The sequence below is a fragment of the Dreissena polymorpha genome, chromosome 4 (genome assembly GCF_020536995.1).
Source record: "Dreissena polymorpha isolate Duluth1 chromosome 4, UMN_Dpol_1.0, whole genome shotgun sequence".
NCBI lineage: Eukaryota > Metazoa > Mollusca > Bivalvia > Myida > Dreissenidae > Dreissena > Dreissena polymorpha.
Window position 1 is genome coordinate 139,272,086 of NC_068358.1, and position 14,332 is coordinate 139,286,417.

Sequence of the window (14,332 nt, forward strand, 5' to 3'; positions counted from 1 at the left end):
ATCTTGTTCGTATGCAAAATGTGATAAATTGTTTATGTTATTATTTGACATGTATATGCCGAATAAATCTATCTATCTTTAAATGGAAGTTAAAATTTCACACAGACAAATGTAAAGTGATAAAATTGGTTAAAATAAAACAAGTGATCAGTGATAAGTAAGACAAAAACTTGAAACCTATGGCGAAGTGTAGCAGTGTACTGAAAAGAAAGATATAGATGTTGTAATTGATAACAAATTAAAATTTGACAAACATATTAATGAAGAAAATAATAAAACAAATTCAATCGTTGGTGTAATCAGGCGAACGTTTGAATTATAGATAAGAATTTGTTTAACTCTATTCACATTGTTGGTAAGACCTCATTTAAAATATGCGAATCCAGTCTGGAATCTTTCTGAAAAAAAAATACATTGAAATGTTAGAAACTGTTCAAAGGCGTGCAACGAAACAAGTACCTGGTTTATCTGAAATGTCATATGAGGAGATATTGAAGGATCTAAAATTACCTACTCTTGCGTATAGAAGATTACGAGGATACCTCATTGAAGCATGTACAATAATTACTATGTAATACGACCCAGCTGTTTCAAACTTATTCGAGAAAAACACTAGTCAATCAACAAGGGGGCATCAGCATAAACTTTTTAAATGGCGATCAAGACTGGATGTTAGGAAATATTTGTTTTGTTACCGGATTGTGGACATATGGAACAAATTACTAGAACATGTAATATTCGCTAAGACGGTACACTCATTTGGAAGACGATCAGATAAAGTCCTTAGCGATAAATCCATAATTTTTAATCCGCGGAGTGTCTAAAATTAACTGAAGTTATTCAGGATAATTCCAGTGATGAAAACGAGGAGCTGGCATTAAAGGATGGGGACATTAACGTACTGCTAGAACGACATCTGTAAGTATCTATAAGTATCTTAGCTTTTGATGTTATAACCAGAAGTCCCGATAATTTAAGGCCCTCTGACATAGAATAAAGTGCAAGTTGCAATTCTTCCAGGGTGGCAATAAAAAATACGGTATTATCAGTGCTTCGAACCATTCTATACATAGATGGTGACGTCACCACGGTATACTAAGACGCATCACATTCCCCTGGTTTTGGGATTTATGCTTCCGCCAAAGTAGTTCTGCGTAGGAATGAAAATGTTAATAATTAAAGAAAAAAAATTTTATTGTATGTTTAAAATGGAATGTCGTTACAAGAACTGTAATTGTATTATGTATACATGTGATTTTGAATCTCTATTAAGACAGATAGCAAATATCAGTAGCATGATTTATCTGACCTTCTTTCGCTTTCACGTTTCATTCGTAAAAGAAGTGCTACCCACAATTCCTTTCGCGTTAGTACACAGGTCCGTAAGACTGGTGTGTACACAATGTGCTTCGGCCCACATGTGAAAGTGTTGAGTCTAACCTTCTGTGACAAATCGAATCTGCCCTATTGTAAAATACTAATCATTTTGCACTTTCAATCATATTAAATGTTAAATTTGAACTGATATTTAAAATATAAATATATATGATCACCAGATCTGACTTTATAGTTTTGTTTAACAAATTTCTAAACGTTAAAGCATGATTTATTTGTTTCTTCTGCTAACATTGAGCTGAACACATTTGTGCAAAGGTTCGAAACTAACAGGTTACAAATTTTCTATAAACACCGAGTATGGCCGACGTATTAGATTTAGATGAGGGTGCCGAGTTTGAAATAGACGATGTTGGAGATGGTAAATTCAATTTTATTTACAAGATTTATCGCATGTGTAAATATAAACAACGCTCTTTGTAGATTTGTTCACATGCTACTGATTTGAAGGTTCGCAATATGTTTTCGCGACTATTTTTGTTCAACATAGTTTAGCATTAAACGCATGCCTATAGTTTTCATCACATATATAATTTCAACGAGTCATATCAGTAGAAGCTTCAGTTTAGCATGTCCTAGCTTCGAAAAGGTATCAAACACATTCAGTATGTTTGTGATGATTCCATTTTTTGTACTTTACAGAAGGTCTACAGAAACTCAAAGAAAAGGCAAAGAAACGCAAGGGACGTGGCTTCGGCAGTGGTAAATATGATTATACCTGGTGTTTGAAGTATTTCGTAACAGCTCAAACTGTTATTTCTTTATTATCTAGGGTTTTTAACTCTATACTATTACATCCAACATTTAAAAGCCCATAAACCCTCATAATCAATTAATATTTCGTACAATATTTCGAAACATACAGTAAACATATTAAAAAATCAATTTGCCTTGTAGCAAAAGCCAAAATTTCATGGCTAGATGTGGTCTGGTAACAAAGATGAGACAAGATACAAAATGTTTTTTTTTGTGTTTTGCTGGAAAATATATTCAACACATGTTCATGGTGACTTTTAACATGAATAGGGGCAGACAGTCTTTATTTCAACAAATAGAGAATTTGTTTGGAAGGAGGATGTAGCACTCTGCAAAACTGATAATCAGAAAACCATTTCATAATAAATATTTGTGTGAATGCAATCCTTATGAAAATATCTGTGTATTTCAGAGGGTACCACTCGCAGCGGTGTAGAGGACAAGGACTTTGAAGCCATGGAGGTGGACGCTGATGGTGGACCGGGACCACAAAGATGTATGTGGCATTAGTGGGATTTTAAACAGGGATAACTAGGTGCTTTGAGCAGGGGGATAATGGAGTCTTTCCATATTGTCAGTTGACTTATCTTTTATATCTGCTTGTCCAGTTAGACAGATGCCTGTAATTGCTTAAAGCTCACTTGCCTCGACCAAACTGTTACTTGACTTGTCCTGACTTATTTTGTATATAATAGTTCCCAATTGTAAACTGAAGTTATAACATTGAATTTTATTTCAAGTGACTTTTATAAGGTATTATTCTATCATATTATATTGCTATTAAAACCAAAACATGACTAGAATCAGTGTTTTTCTTTATTTAAAAAATCGGGTCCAGTAATCGCCGCCATTCCCTATGGAAAAAAGTATATATTTTTCCCAAATGGAACCTAAAAATAACCAAGTGAAGGTTTAAAAAAAAATATTTTTTTTTATCTTTTTAGTTTTCAAAATTATGTTCATCTCCTATCCAGCCATATAAGTTTAATCTTAGTAAAAAATAATACTCAAAACACTTCTATTCTTAATTTGAAGCATGTTTTAGCAAATCAGCAAAAACATAATTTCCCAATTTAAGGCAAAACATTGCAAATTTTTCCAATTCAAAGGGACCCGGCACCATTCCCAAAATGGTGAAAACTTGCCACTGAGAATGTTATGTGATATTTATTTGATAAGTCTGAGTAAGTATATGCAGATTGAATGTAAGCTCAAGAGTCAAGTCTTAAATGTTTTATGAATAGCAGGTAATTAAGTTGGAGCCATGCATGATTTAGACTTAGAGCTGATTGTTGTAGGTATTGTGGGCTGGATATTGTTATTATGGTTGTGGCTATTTAGGGCTGGATATCGTACTTATTGTTGTAGCTTTTGAGGGCTGGATATCTTTCTTATTGTTGTAGCTATTGAGGGCTGGATATCTTTCTTATTGTTGTAGCTATTTAGGGCTGGATATCTTTCTTATTGTTGTAGCAATTGAGGGCTGGATATTGTTCGTGACCGGGGTGCATGAAGAGGCTCAGGAAGATAACCTGTTCGACGCCTTCTCAGAATATGGAGAAATAAAGAACCTTCATTTAAACCTCGACAGAAGGACAGGATTCCTAAAGGCAGGCATATTATATCCTTATGGTCAGAGTTCAAAATCATTTCATGTTATCTTTAAAGGACTGCACTCTAGATGGTCAAATTGAAAAACACAATGAAATTGTCAAACAACTTATTTCTTTTGCAAAATCATATGGAACCTATCATAAGTTATCTTTATGCAGCTTACCAACAAGGCGGATTTTGCTCAATTGTCATGGCTGAATTGTCTAAATATGTAGATGGTTGTTATGAATGGAATTTTTTCTGTGATAATCTGGGCTTAACTATAGCCATCTTTATATGCCAACTGTATAATATGTAGTGGGGTTTTCTTTGTACAAACATTGGTTGTGCGGGCTTCAGTGTCTGTGGCATATTTCTAGTTCAACTGGGAATACCAAATGAAGACTACACATTATCATCGAGCTTATTTGTCTTCAATTGCTCAATAAAATATCTATCATTAAAGTATTTGAAAGTGTTGTATATACTATGCTGTTTGTTCTATGCATGTAATCCCATTTTAAACATTTTAAACAGAAGTAAATTAATGCACATAATTGCACATTTAAATATTGATGACGTTAAATTGTATGTTATGGTTTGATAAAGTGATGCAATGTTTTCAACATTTTTGTTTTTCACAACTGCTCTGAAGACTGTCACTTCATCTGCATCTCAAAGCAATTTACCTTCAAGTTAGGAAAATGTGACAAATGTTGCTTTTTCTGGTGTTTCCAGGGCTATGCCTTAATAGAGTATGAGACGTTTAAAGAGGCACAGAGTGCAATGGAAGCCTTGAATGGAACAGAGATTCTGGGACAAAAGATAAGCGTAGACTGGTGTTTTGTACAAGGAGCTAGGAAAACAAAGTAAGTCATGGTGTATGAGGCTCAAAAAAAGAGGTTTCTCAAGATAACGAGAGAGAAAATGAAACTATGTCTGAACAAAAAATTAAGTGGTTTTAAATTTTGCTTGTTTTATTTAATCAAAACACAGATAGTGTATAATCACTCTTGGGGAGGAAAAGGCACCAACATTCAGGGAAATAAGCAGGAAAATCAAAATCAAATGGACATCTTTGTTTGAATAAAAAAACATACATAATACACCTGTTTGTAGGCAAGATTAAATTAATGGAACTACCTATTGTTATATCAAATAACCTTTGTTAATATGAAGTAATGACATGTGCTTAACAGTATTATAATGATGTTTGTATATATAGGTTGACTTTATAGTAGGGAAGGCAAAAATAGTTGAAAATTTGAATATGAAATGATTGCTATTTGGATAGTTGAAATGCCATATGAATACAAACTTGAACTAGAAATGGCGCGGCAGAGGCTGAAGCGTATCCCCACGCAGCATGTTTGACCCAGTGGGCGCCATAGGGTTGGTAATGGGGCCATGCATAGTTGAGATTGACCAAATTGTCATAAGAGATGTTCAGTATCGATTGGAAGTAAATCAGTGTAGAAATGAAGAAGTTAATGTGTTTGTCAGAAACACAATGCCCCCTACTGTGCAGCTTTGATTTATTTAAAAAAACAACAACATTTGGCAGGTTCATTAATTACCTCCCTTAAAAGCTTATTACTTCCCTTGGATTTGTTTTTTATGCCTCGAATGATCAGGGTTATATTTTTTTGGCCTGTCTGTCATTCTGCCCCAAAACTTTAACTGTGGTTAAAGTTTGATAACTTTTGCAATATTGAACATAGCAACTTCATATTTGGCCATATTTGGCATGCATGTGTATCTCATGGAGCTGCTTATATTTAGTGGTGAAAAGTCAAGGTCATCCTTCAAGGTCAAAGTCAAATATCATTGTATTTTTCTTTCCTAAAACTTTACCCTTCGTTAAAGTTTGGTCATGACTTTTTATACGCCCGTATAAAATACGGGACGTATTATGTGAAACCCCTTGGCGGCGGGCGGCGGGCGGCGGGCGGGCGGCGGGCGGGCGGCGGGCGGCGGGCGGAAGGCATCACTTTGTCCGGACTCTAATTCAAATTGTATTCATCCGATCTTCACCAAACTTGGTCAGCAGTTGCATCTAGTTGATATCTAGGCCAAGTTCGAATATGGGTCATGCCGGGTCAAAAACTAGGTCATAGGGTCAATAAGTGCATTTTCAAAGGGGCCACTTTGTCCGGACTCTATTTCAAATTGTATTCATCCGATCTTCACCAAACTTGGTCAGCAGTTGCATCTAGTTGATATCTAGGCCAAGTTCGAATATGGGTCATGCCGGGTCAAAAACTAGGTCATAGGGTCAATAAGTGCATTTTCAAAGGGGCCACTTTGTCCGGACTCTATTTCAAATTGTATTCATCCGATCTTCACCAAACTTGGTCAGCAGTTGCATCTAGTTGATATATAGGCCAAGTTCGAATATGGGTCATGCCGGGTCAAAAACTAGGTCATAGGGTCAATTAGTGCATTTTCAACGGCGCCACTTTGTCCGGACTCTAATTCAAATTGTATTCATCCGATCTTCACCAAATTTGGTCAGAAGTTGTGTCTAGATGATATGTAGGTCAAGTTCAAATATGGGTCATGCCGGGTCAAAAACTAGGTCACGAGGTTACTTAGTGCATTTCAAGCATTTAGCATGGTGTCCGCTCTCTAATTGAAGTAGTTTTCATCTGATCTTCACCTAATTTGGTCAGAAGTTGTGTCTAGATGATATGTAGGTCAAGTTCGAACATGGGTCATGCCGGGTCAAAAACGAGGTCACATAGTGCATTTCAAGCATTAAGCATGTTGTCCGCTCTTTAATTGAAGTAGTTTTCATCTGATCTTCACCAAATTTAGTCAGATGTTACATCTAAGTGATATCTAGGTCAAGTTCAAATATGGGTCATGCCGGGTCAATAACTAGGTCTTGAGGACACTTTCAAGCATTGAGCATGGTGTCCAAAACCTTCGAACGGGCGTATCTTGTGACAGTTTGGCACTCTTGTTGAATATTGAAGATAGCAACTTGATATTTGGCATGCATGTTTATCTCATGCAGCTGCACATTTTGAGTGGTGAAAGGTCAAGGTCATCAATGTCAAAAGTAAAAGAAATACAATCCAAGGAAAGTTTTAAGCTTTAAAAGGGAGATAATCTCAACCTGCCAAATGATATATTGAAATTTTATTTCAAAGCAGCGCAATAGGGGGCATTGTGTTTCTGACAAACACACCTCTTGTTGACCTTTGACCTTGAAGGATGACCTGGTAAAGTAATGGTAATATGGACAAGCTGTTGTTTAGGGCCGTCTATGAAGCTTATGTACAGTCCAAAATGATTGAAATCTTTTTTTATTAACAAGTTACAACCTTGAATTAACGCGATAAGTTCCTGACCATTAATCTGTGCAGACAATATGTGTTTGTTTGTAAAATTTTATATGTTTTCTCAATTTTTTCTACAATATTTCAATCCATTTATTATTCAAATATAGGTTTATGAGACACCCCCCTTGACATGTTTTTTGTCTTCAATAACTGGTTTGCTTCGTTCAAATGTCATGCCTACACTACACCAAACTAGGCTACACTACACCAAACTAGGCAACATTATGTAATCTATAACATGACATTAAAACATAAAATTAAAACATGTTTGAATCCAAATATATTAAGGAAATGCAAGATCCTTTAGTCATTATGTTTTAATTTTTGTCTTTGTAACTTCGTTGTTTAAATGATGAACTTTTCTTTTCTTTCCTCACCTTTGGTGTTATTTTTACTGCAGTAATGACACCATGGTTTCATTCTTTTTCTTGTTTTAATAATTAGAAAATATTGTAAAATTAATATGTCTTGATAATATTTATATATTTTTTTATTATTTGAATAATTTTTTTTTGCATTATTTGAAATGAATAGTTATTTTGTTAAACATATACCATCATAATTATTTTCAATTAAATAATGTTCTATTACTTAAATTTAGTTAATAGGGTGCAATGTCTTCTCTTTCTCAGGAGCAAACGAGATGACAAGAGACGGAAGTGAGACACTCTTTGAGAAGTGTAATTAGTTTCTGTGGAGTGCATTGACTTGTGTGAATATGGGGGCAGCATATGGATTCACAAGTTAATGCTTTTCTATTTTATTTGAATGTGTAGATTTGTTAGTGAAGACAACTGAAATGTGTTTGGTTGTATTCTTTGACATTATGCTTTGTTTTATTCTTGATATCTGGGCCAGTATTCATTGACCCAGTTTTTAGATTTAAGTATAAAAAAGAATTCTCCCAAAACTTAACTGATCTTAAATTAGTTGAAAACTAAGTCAAGCATGGAAATAAGCACATATAAATATGTCAATTAGTTAGAACAGTTTAATAATAACTATGTTTAGACTACACATATTCCGATACTGAAGTAATTATCTTGTGTCTTCTTGTCTATTCTTGATTTTTAAGACTAAGAACGGCTTGTTGAATACAGACTCTGTTTTCTTAATCTAATGAAAATTGTTTGTGCATTTGGGTCATATATAAATAATTAACATGTATTGAATAATTCATTTCAAATTGTTTAAATTTAAATGTGTATCCAGTTGGTCAAATAATAATGTAAATGGGATTTCTCGGTCAACGTTAATCAAAGTAACATAGTTATTATTCAATATCACCGATATGTTTAGAGGTGTATTTGCCTACCCTATTGTTATTTGTTAATGACCTGCACATTATCATTTTTAGCTCATCTATTTTTGGAAAAAAAAGTATGAGCTTTTGTCATCACCTCTGGGTCGGCGTTGGTGTCCGGTTAAGTTTTGCGTTTAGGTCAACTTTTCTCAGAAAGTATCAATGGTATTGCATTCAAACTTGGTACACTTACTTACTATCATGAGGGGACTGGGCAGGCAAAGTTAGATAACTCTGGCTTGCATTTTGACAGAATTATGTGCCCTTTTTATACTTAGAAAATTGAAAATTTTGGTTAAGTTTTGCGGTTAGGTCCACTTTTCTCAGAAAGTATCAATGCTATTGCATTCAAACTTGGCACACCTACTTACTATCATGAGGGGACTGGGCAGGCAAAGTAAGATAACTCTGGCGTGCATTTTGACAGAATTATGTGCCCTTTTTATACTTAGAAAATTGAAAATTTTGGTTAAGTTTTGTGTTTAGGTCCATTTTATTCCTTAAGTATCAAAGCTATTGCTTTCATACTTGCAACACATACTAACTATCATAAGGGGACTGTGCAGGCAAAGTAATGTAACTCTGAATGGCATTTTGACAGAATTATGTGCCCTTTATATACTTAGAAAATTGAAAATTTGGTTAAGTTTTGTGTTTAGGTCCACTTTATTCCTACAGTATCAAAGCTATTGCTTTCATACTTGCAACACTTATTAACTATCATAAGGGGACTGTGCAGGACAAGTTATGTAACTCTGACTGGCATTTGGACGGAATTATGGGCCCTTTATACTTAGAAAATTGAAATTTTGGTTAAGTTTTGTGTTTTGGTCCACTTTACCCCTAAAGTATCATAGATATTGCTTTCATACTTGGAACACTCGCAAACGATCATAAGGGTACAGTAAAAGGACAAGTTGCTTAACTCTGGTTGTCATTTTTACGGAATTATGGCCCTTTTTTGACTTAGTAACTTTGAATATATGGTTAAATTTTGCGTTTCGATCCACTTTACTTCTTAAGTGTCAAGGCTATTGCTTCCAAACTTCAAATACTTTCATGATATCATGAGGTTACTGTACCTGGCAAGTTGAATTTTACCTTGACTTTTGAATGACCTTCACTCTCAAGGTCAAATTATTAAATTTTGCTAAAATTGCCATAACTTCTTTATTTATGATTAGATTTGATTGATACTTTCACAAAACTACTCTTACCTGACATACCACAATAGACTCCACCCAAACCATCCTGTGTGCCCTCCCCCCCACTCCCCCCCCCCCTAATTTTTTTTTTTTTTTTTTTAAGATCATCTCACAAATGACCACCACACCCTCACACTAAACCCCCCCCACCCCACCCCCAATTTTTTTTTTTGAAACGGTTGAAAACACATATATTTATTTTTATTATTTTATGTTTGAAATACCGTCCAACCATTGCACCCAAGAATCCCCCCCACACCCCCCCTCCCCCCACACAAATCCCCACCCCCCCTAATTTTTTTTTTTTTTTTTTTAAGATCATCTCACAAATGACCACCACACCCTCACACTATACCCCCCCCACCCCACCCCCAATTTTTTTTTGAAACGGTTAAAAAACACATTTATTTATTTTTATTATTTTATGTTTGAAATACCGTCCAACCATCGCACCCAAGAATCCCCCCCCACACCCCCCCCCTCCCCCCACACAAATCCCCACCCCCCCTAATTTTTTTTTTAAGAACATCTCACAAATGACCACCACACCCTCACACTATACCCCCCCCCCCCCAATTAGTTTTTTTTTTTAAACGGTTAAAAAAACACAAATATTTATTTTTATTATTTTATGTTTGAAATAACGTCCAACCATCGCACCCAACAATCCCCCCTCCACCCCCCCCACCCCTCTTCCCCCCACCCCCCCCCCCCCCCCCCCCGAATTTTTTTTTTCGTTTTTTTTTCGCATTTTTGGAAGATAATGTAATAAATTCCACACCCCCACACTATACACCCCTCTTCACTCCACCCCTCCCTCCTTTGTGATTGAAAATGAGAGTCCCTTCACCTTTAAAAAGAAAATAGATGAGCGGTTTGCACCCGCAAGGCCGTGCTCTTGTTGTTTATTTCCTACAACATATTTGGGAAATATTAAAATATTCTGTCGTCTCGATATTATTTGCAAAATACTGAAAAATGTGAGTAAGCAATTGAGCCTCTAGATTCATCCAGAATCTGGTATGAAACCTAGCCCTGAGTAGGGTATCTGTACAATTTATGACCAAGTGTGTATTAAATGTTTTTGTCAAAAAAATCTATGCTGAAAAGATATCCAGTTATGTATCATTTGATTTTTATGTCCCCCACTATACTAGTGGGGGACATATTGTTCTTGCCCTGTCTGTTGGTTGGTTGGTTGGTCTGTTGGTTGGTTGGTCTGTTTGTGCCAACTTTAACATTTTGCAATAACTTTTGCTATATTGAATATAGCAACTTGATATTTGGCATGCATGTGTATCTTATGGAGCTGCACATTTTGAGTGGTGAAAGGTCATGGTCAAGGTCATCCTTCAAGGTCAGAGGTCAAATATATGTGGCCAAAATCACTTATTTTGTGAATACTTTTGCAATATTGAAGATAGCAACTTGATATTTGGCATGCATGTGTATCTTATGGAGCTGCACATTTTGAGTGGTGAAAGGTCAAGGTCATCCTTCAAGGTCAGAGGTCAAATATATGTGGCCAAAATCGCTTATTTTATGAATACTTTTGCAATATTGAAGATAGCAACATGATATTTGGCATGCAAGTGTATCTCATGGAGCTGCACATTTTGAGTGGTGAAAGGTCAAGGTCATCCTTCAAGGTCAAATATATGGGTCAAAATTGCTCATGTGATGTCACTTCTGCAATATTGAAGCTAGCAATTTTATATTTGAAATGCATGTGTATCTCATGGAGCTGCACATTTTGAGTGGTGAAAGGTCAAGGTCAAGGTCATCCTTCAAGGTCAAACGTCATAAAGGGGGACATTGTGTTTCACAAACGCATCTTGTTTAAAATAATTTTTATTTGTTGATTTCTAATAATAACTTAACATTACTTTCTAAGGAATGAATACTTTGTAAGTTATTTTTTATAGAAATTGCTGCCAAACTTATTTGTTTTTATAATTTTGATAAATATTGAATCAAGAGCACCAAGATTAATATGGGTATATTGAGCTGCTCTTTTGCATCAGCGAGTACATTATAATGAATCAAGTTGTCGTATGTGATTAAAATCATAACATAAACCTTCATTCCTTAATAAAGTCATCAATTACAAAACATGCATTATTGCATTATTGTTTAATTTCTTGTATTTCCATGGAATGATTATTGGAGTGAGCTTATTAAAAAATGATCCCATTTTTGGATATTTGGCAAGAATCTGACTCTAGCCAACCAGTGTTTGTGAATACTTTATGTAATAATAAACCTAAGCATGTTGCTTTTGTTTAAAAAAGGCAGCCCCTTGGACAATGCATAGAAACGAGGCAACGGTGAATAAGAAATGATATCAGAGATAATGCCAAGAAACGAGGCAACAATGAATAAGAAATAATATCAGAGATAATCGCCTATTGTTTTTTTTGTCTGTTGTCTTTTAAGTTATAGAGAGCAAGCGATACATGTACACCTGCTCGCTTGTTTAATTTACTTAGAACTTCCAAACTACATTTATCTAGATATGCCATTCAATGTAACATTCCTACATAGTCTGTAAAGCTGCTGTTCTCAGTCAAAAGCATACACACAGCCATACAAGATTTTGTCAGTTCATAGTTTCTTGCCAGTTGTATTTGAACACAGGCATATTATTACCAAGCGCTAGTTTCGACCTAATACCAATTCAGAGCTCAGACTCCGTGAACTGTTATCTAAGCACTAGTACTGACCGCATGTTATGTTATCTAACAGTATAAGATGTATGATCTGAAAATGATTGTAAATAGTTTTCATGAAAACATCATCAAACTTCATGTCTCTTGTCTTCTGGGATGATCATAATGCAAAATTATTGTATCAAAGACATTTTTTTGTAATCTCATAACTTACTTGTGGGGATATTTTGCGACCATCTTGGTTTTCGACTCTCAGCAAGGTTTTCATTTTTAGCTCACCTGAGTACAACGTGCTTATGGTGAGCTTTTGTGATTTCCTTTTGTCCGTCGTGCGTTGTGCGGCGTCAACATTTGCCTTATTAACTCTCCAGAGGCCACATCTATTGTACAATCTTCATGAAACTCGGTCAGAAGATTCATCCCAATAATATCTTGGACGAGGGCTTGAAAAATATGGCTGCCAAGGGGCGGTGCATTTTTCATTATATGGCTATAGTAAAATCTTGTTAACACTCTAGAGGCCACATTTATTGACTTATCTTCATGAAACTTGGTCAGAAGATTCATCCCAATAATATCTTGGACGAGTTGGAAAATTATGCCGGTTGGTTGAAAAACATGGCCGCCAGGGGGCGGGGCATTTTTCCTTGTATGGCTATGTAAAACCTTGTTAACACTCGAGAGACCACATTTATTTTCAGATCTTCATGAAACTTGCTCAGAAGATTGTCCCTATGATATCTTGGATGAGTTAGAAAATGATTGTGTTTGCTTGAAAACATGGCTGCCAAGGGGCGGGCATTTTTCCTTATATGGCTATAGTAAAATCTTGTTAACACTCTAGAGGCCAGATTTATAGTCCTATCTATATAAAACTCAGAAGATTCATCCCAATAATATCTTGGATAAATTCAAAAATGATAGCATTTGCTTGAAAAACATGGCCACCACGGGGCGGGGTATTTTTAACCAGGTTTTCCGAAGGAAAAAACTGGTTATTAGATTGGCGAATGCGGGCGGGCTGGCTGGCGGGCTGGCTGGCTGGCTGGCTGGCGGGCTGGCGGAATAAGCTTGTCCGGGCCATAACTATGTCGTTCATTGTCAGATTTTAAAATCATTTGGCACATTTGTTCACCATCATTGGACGGTGTGTCGCGCGAAATAATTACGTCGATATCTCCAAGGTCAAGGTCACACTTTGAGTTCAAAGGTCGAAAATGGCCATAAATGAGCTTGTCCGAGCCATAACTATGTCGTTCATCGTCAGATTTTAAAATCATTTGGCACATTTGTTCACCATCATTGGACGGTGTGTCGCGCAAAATAATTACGTCGATATCTCCAAGGTCAAGGTCACACTTTGAGTTCAAAGGTCAAAAATGGCCATAAATGAGCTTGTCCTGGCCATAACTATGTCATTCATTGTGAGATTTTAAAATCATTTGGCACATTTGTTCACCATCATGGGACGGTGTGTCCCACGAAAGAATCACGTCAATATCTCCAATGTCAAGGTCGCCACGACTAAAAATAGATTTAAAAAAAAAAAAAAAATTACAAAGGGGGTTAATTTTTTTTGGTCATTTCAAAAGTTCAGTTTGAGTTTTCTCCCTTTATCAGATTTTTTTTTCACAATGAAAACCTGGTTTTGTGACAATTTTGTCCCTTGTTCCTTATATGGCTATAGTAAAACCTTGTTAACACTCTAGAGGCCACATTTATTTTCCGATCTTCATGAAACTTGGTCAAAAGATTTGTCCCAATAATATCTTGTTATCTAAGGTGAGTGACTTTGGGCCTTTCAGGCCCTCTTGTTAACACTTGTTGGGGGTAATACGCATTTCCTAATCTTTGTGAATCTTAGTAAGATCATTTGCCTCAATTACTTTTTGGCCGAGTTTGGAATGTGATCACGTGGGTTCAAACACTAGGTTACTAGGTAATATTAATAGATACATGCTTTAATGATGGTATCAGATTGAGAAATAAATCAGGTTTGTTTCAAAACATGGCAGTCATTTTCATGATATGGCATTTGGGACCTTATTAACATGCTGAGAAGTT

At 35.7% G+C, this 14,332-nt stretch overlaps 2 protein-coding genes across 3 annotated transcripts in view; both read left to right on the plus strand.

Annotated features, from left to right (window-relative positions):
- LOC127876904 (high affinity cAMP-specific and IBMX-insensitive 3',5'-cyclic phosphodiesterase 8B-like) overlaps positions 1–13,864 on the plus strand; it is a 406,208-nt gene extending 392,344 nt beyond the window's left edge. For both annotated transcript variants that reach the window (XM_052422410.1, XM_052422409.1), the window contains exon 21: positions 13,615–13,864. The gene's annotated coding sequence lies outside the window, so the exon portion shown is untranslated. The remainder of the gene's footprint in view (positions 1–13,614) is intronic.
- On the plus strand, positions 1,453–8,420 carry LOC127876923 (RNA-binding protein 8A-like). Its single transcript, XM_052422434.1, has 6 exons — positions 1,453–1,756; positions 2,038–2,097; positions 2,564–2,647; positions 3,625–3,761; positions 4,483–4,613; positions 7,724–8,420. The coding sequence occupies exons 1-6, from the start codon at positions 1,696–1,698 to the stop codon at positions 7,752–7,754; spliced, it is 504 nt and encodes a 167-aa protein (XP_052278394.1). The 5' UTR covers positions 1,453–1,695; the 3' UTR covers positions 7,755–8,420.
- Positions 13,865–14,332: the final 468 nt, after the last annotated feature.

What these genes read in the sequence shown, in the direction of transcription:
- LOC127876923 (XM_052422434.1), top strand. Translation starts at nt 1,696, where the DNA reads ATGGCCGACGTATTAGATTTAGATGAGGGTGCCGAGTTTGAAATAGAC. An exon ending in TGGACCGGGACCACAAAGAT is followed by an intron (nt 2,648 to 3,624) that starts GTATGTGGCATT and finishes TTATTGTTGTAG; the next exon opens with CAATTGAGGGCTGGATATTG. An exon ending in CAAGGAGCTAGGAAAACAAA is followed by an intron (nt 4,614 to 7,723) that starts GTAAGTCATGGT and finishes TCTCTTTCTCAG; the next exon opens with GAGCAAACGAGATGACAAGA.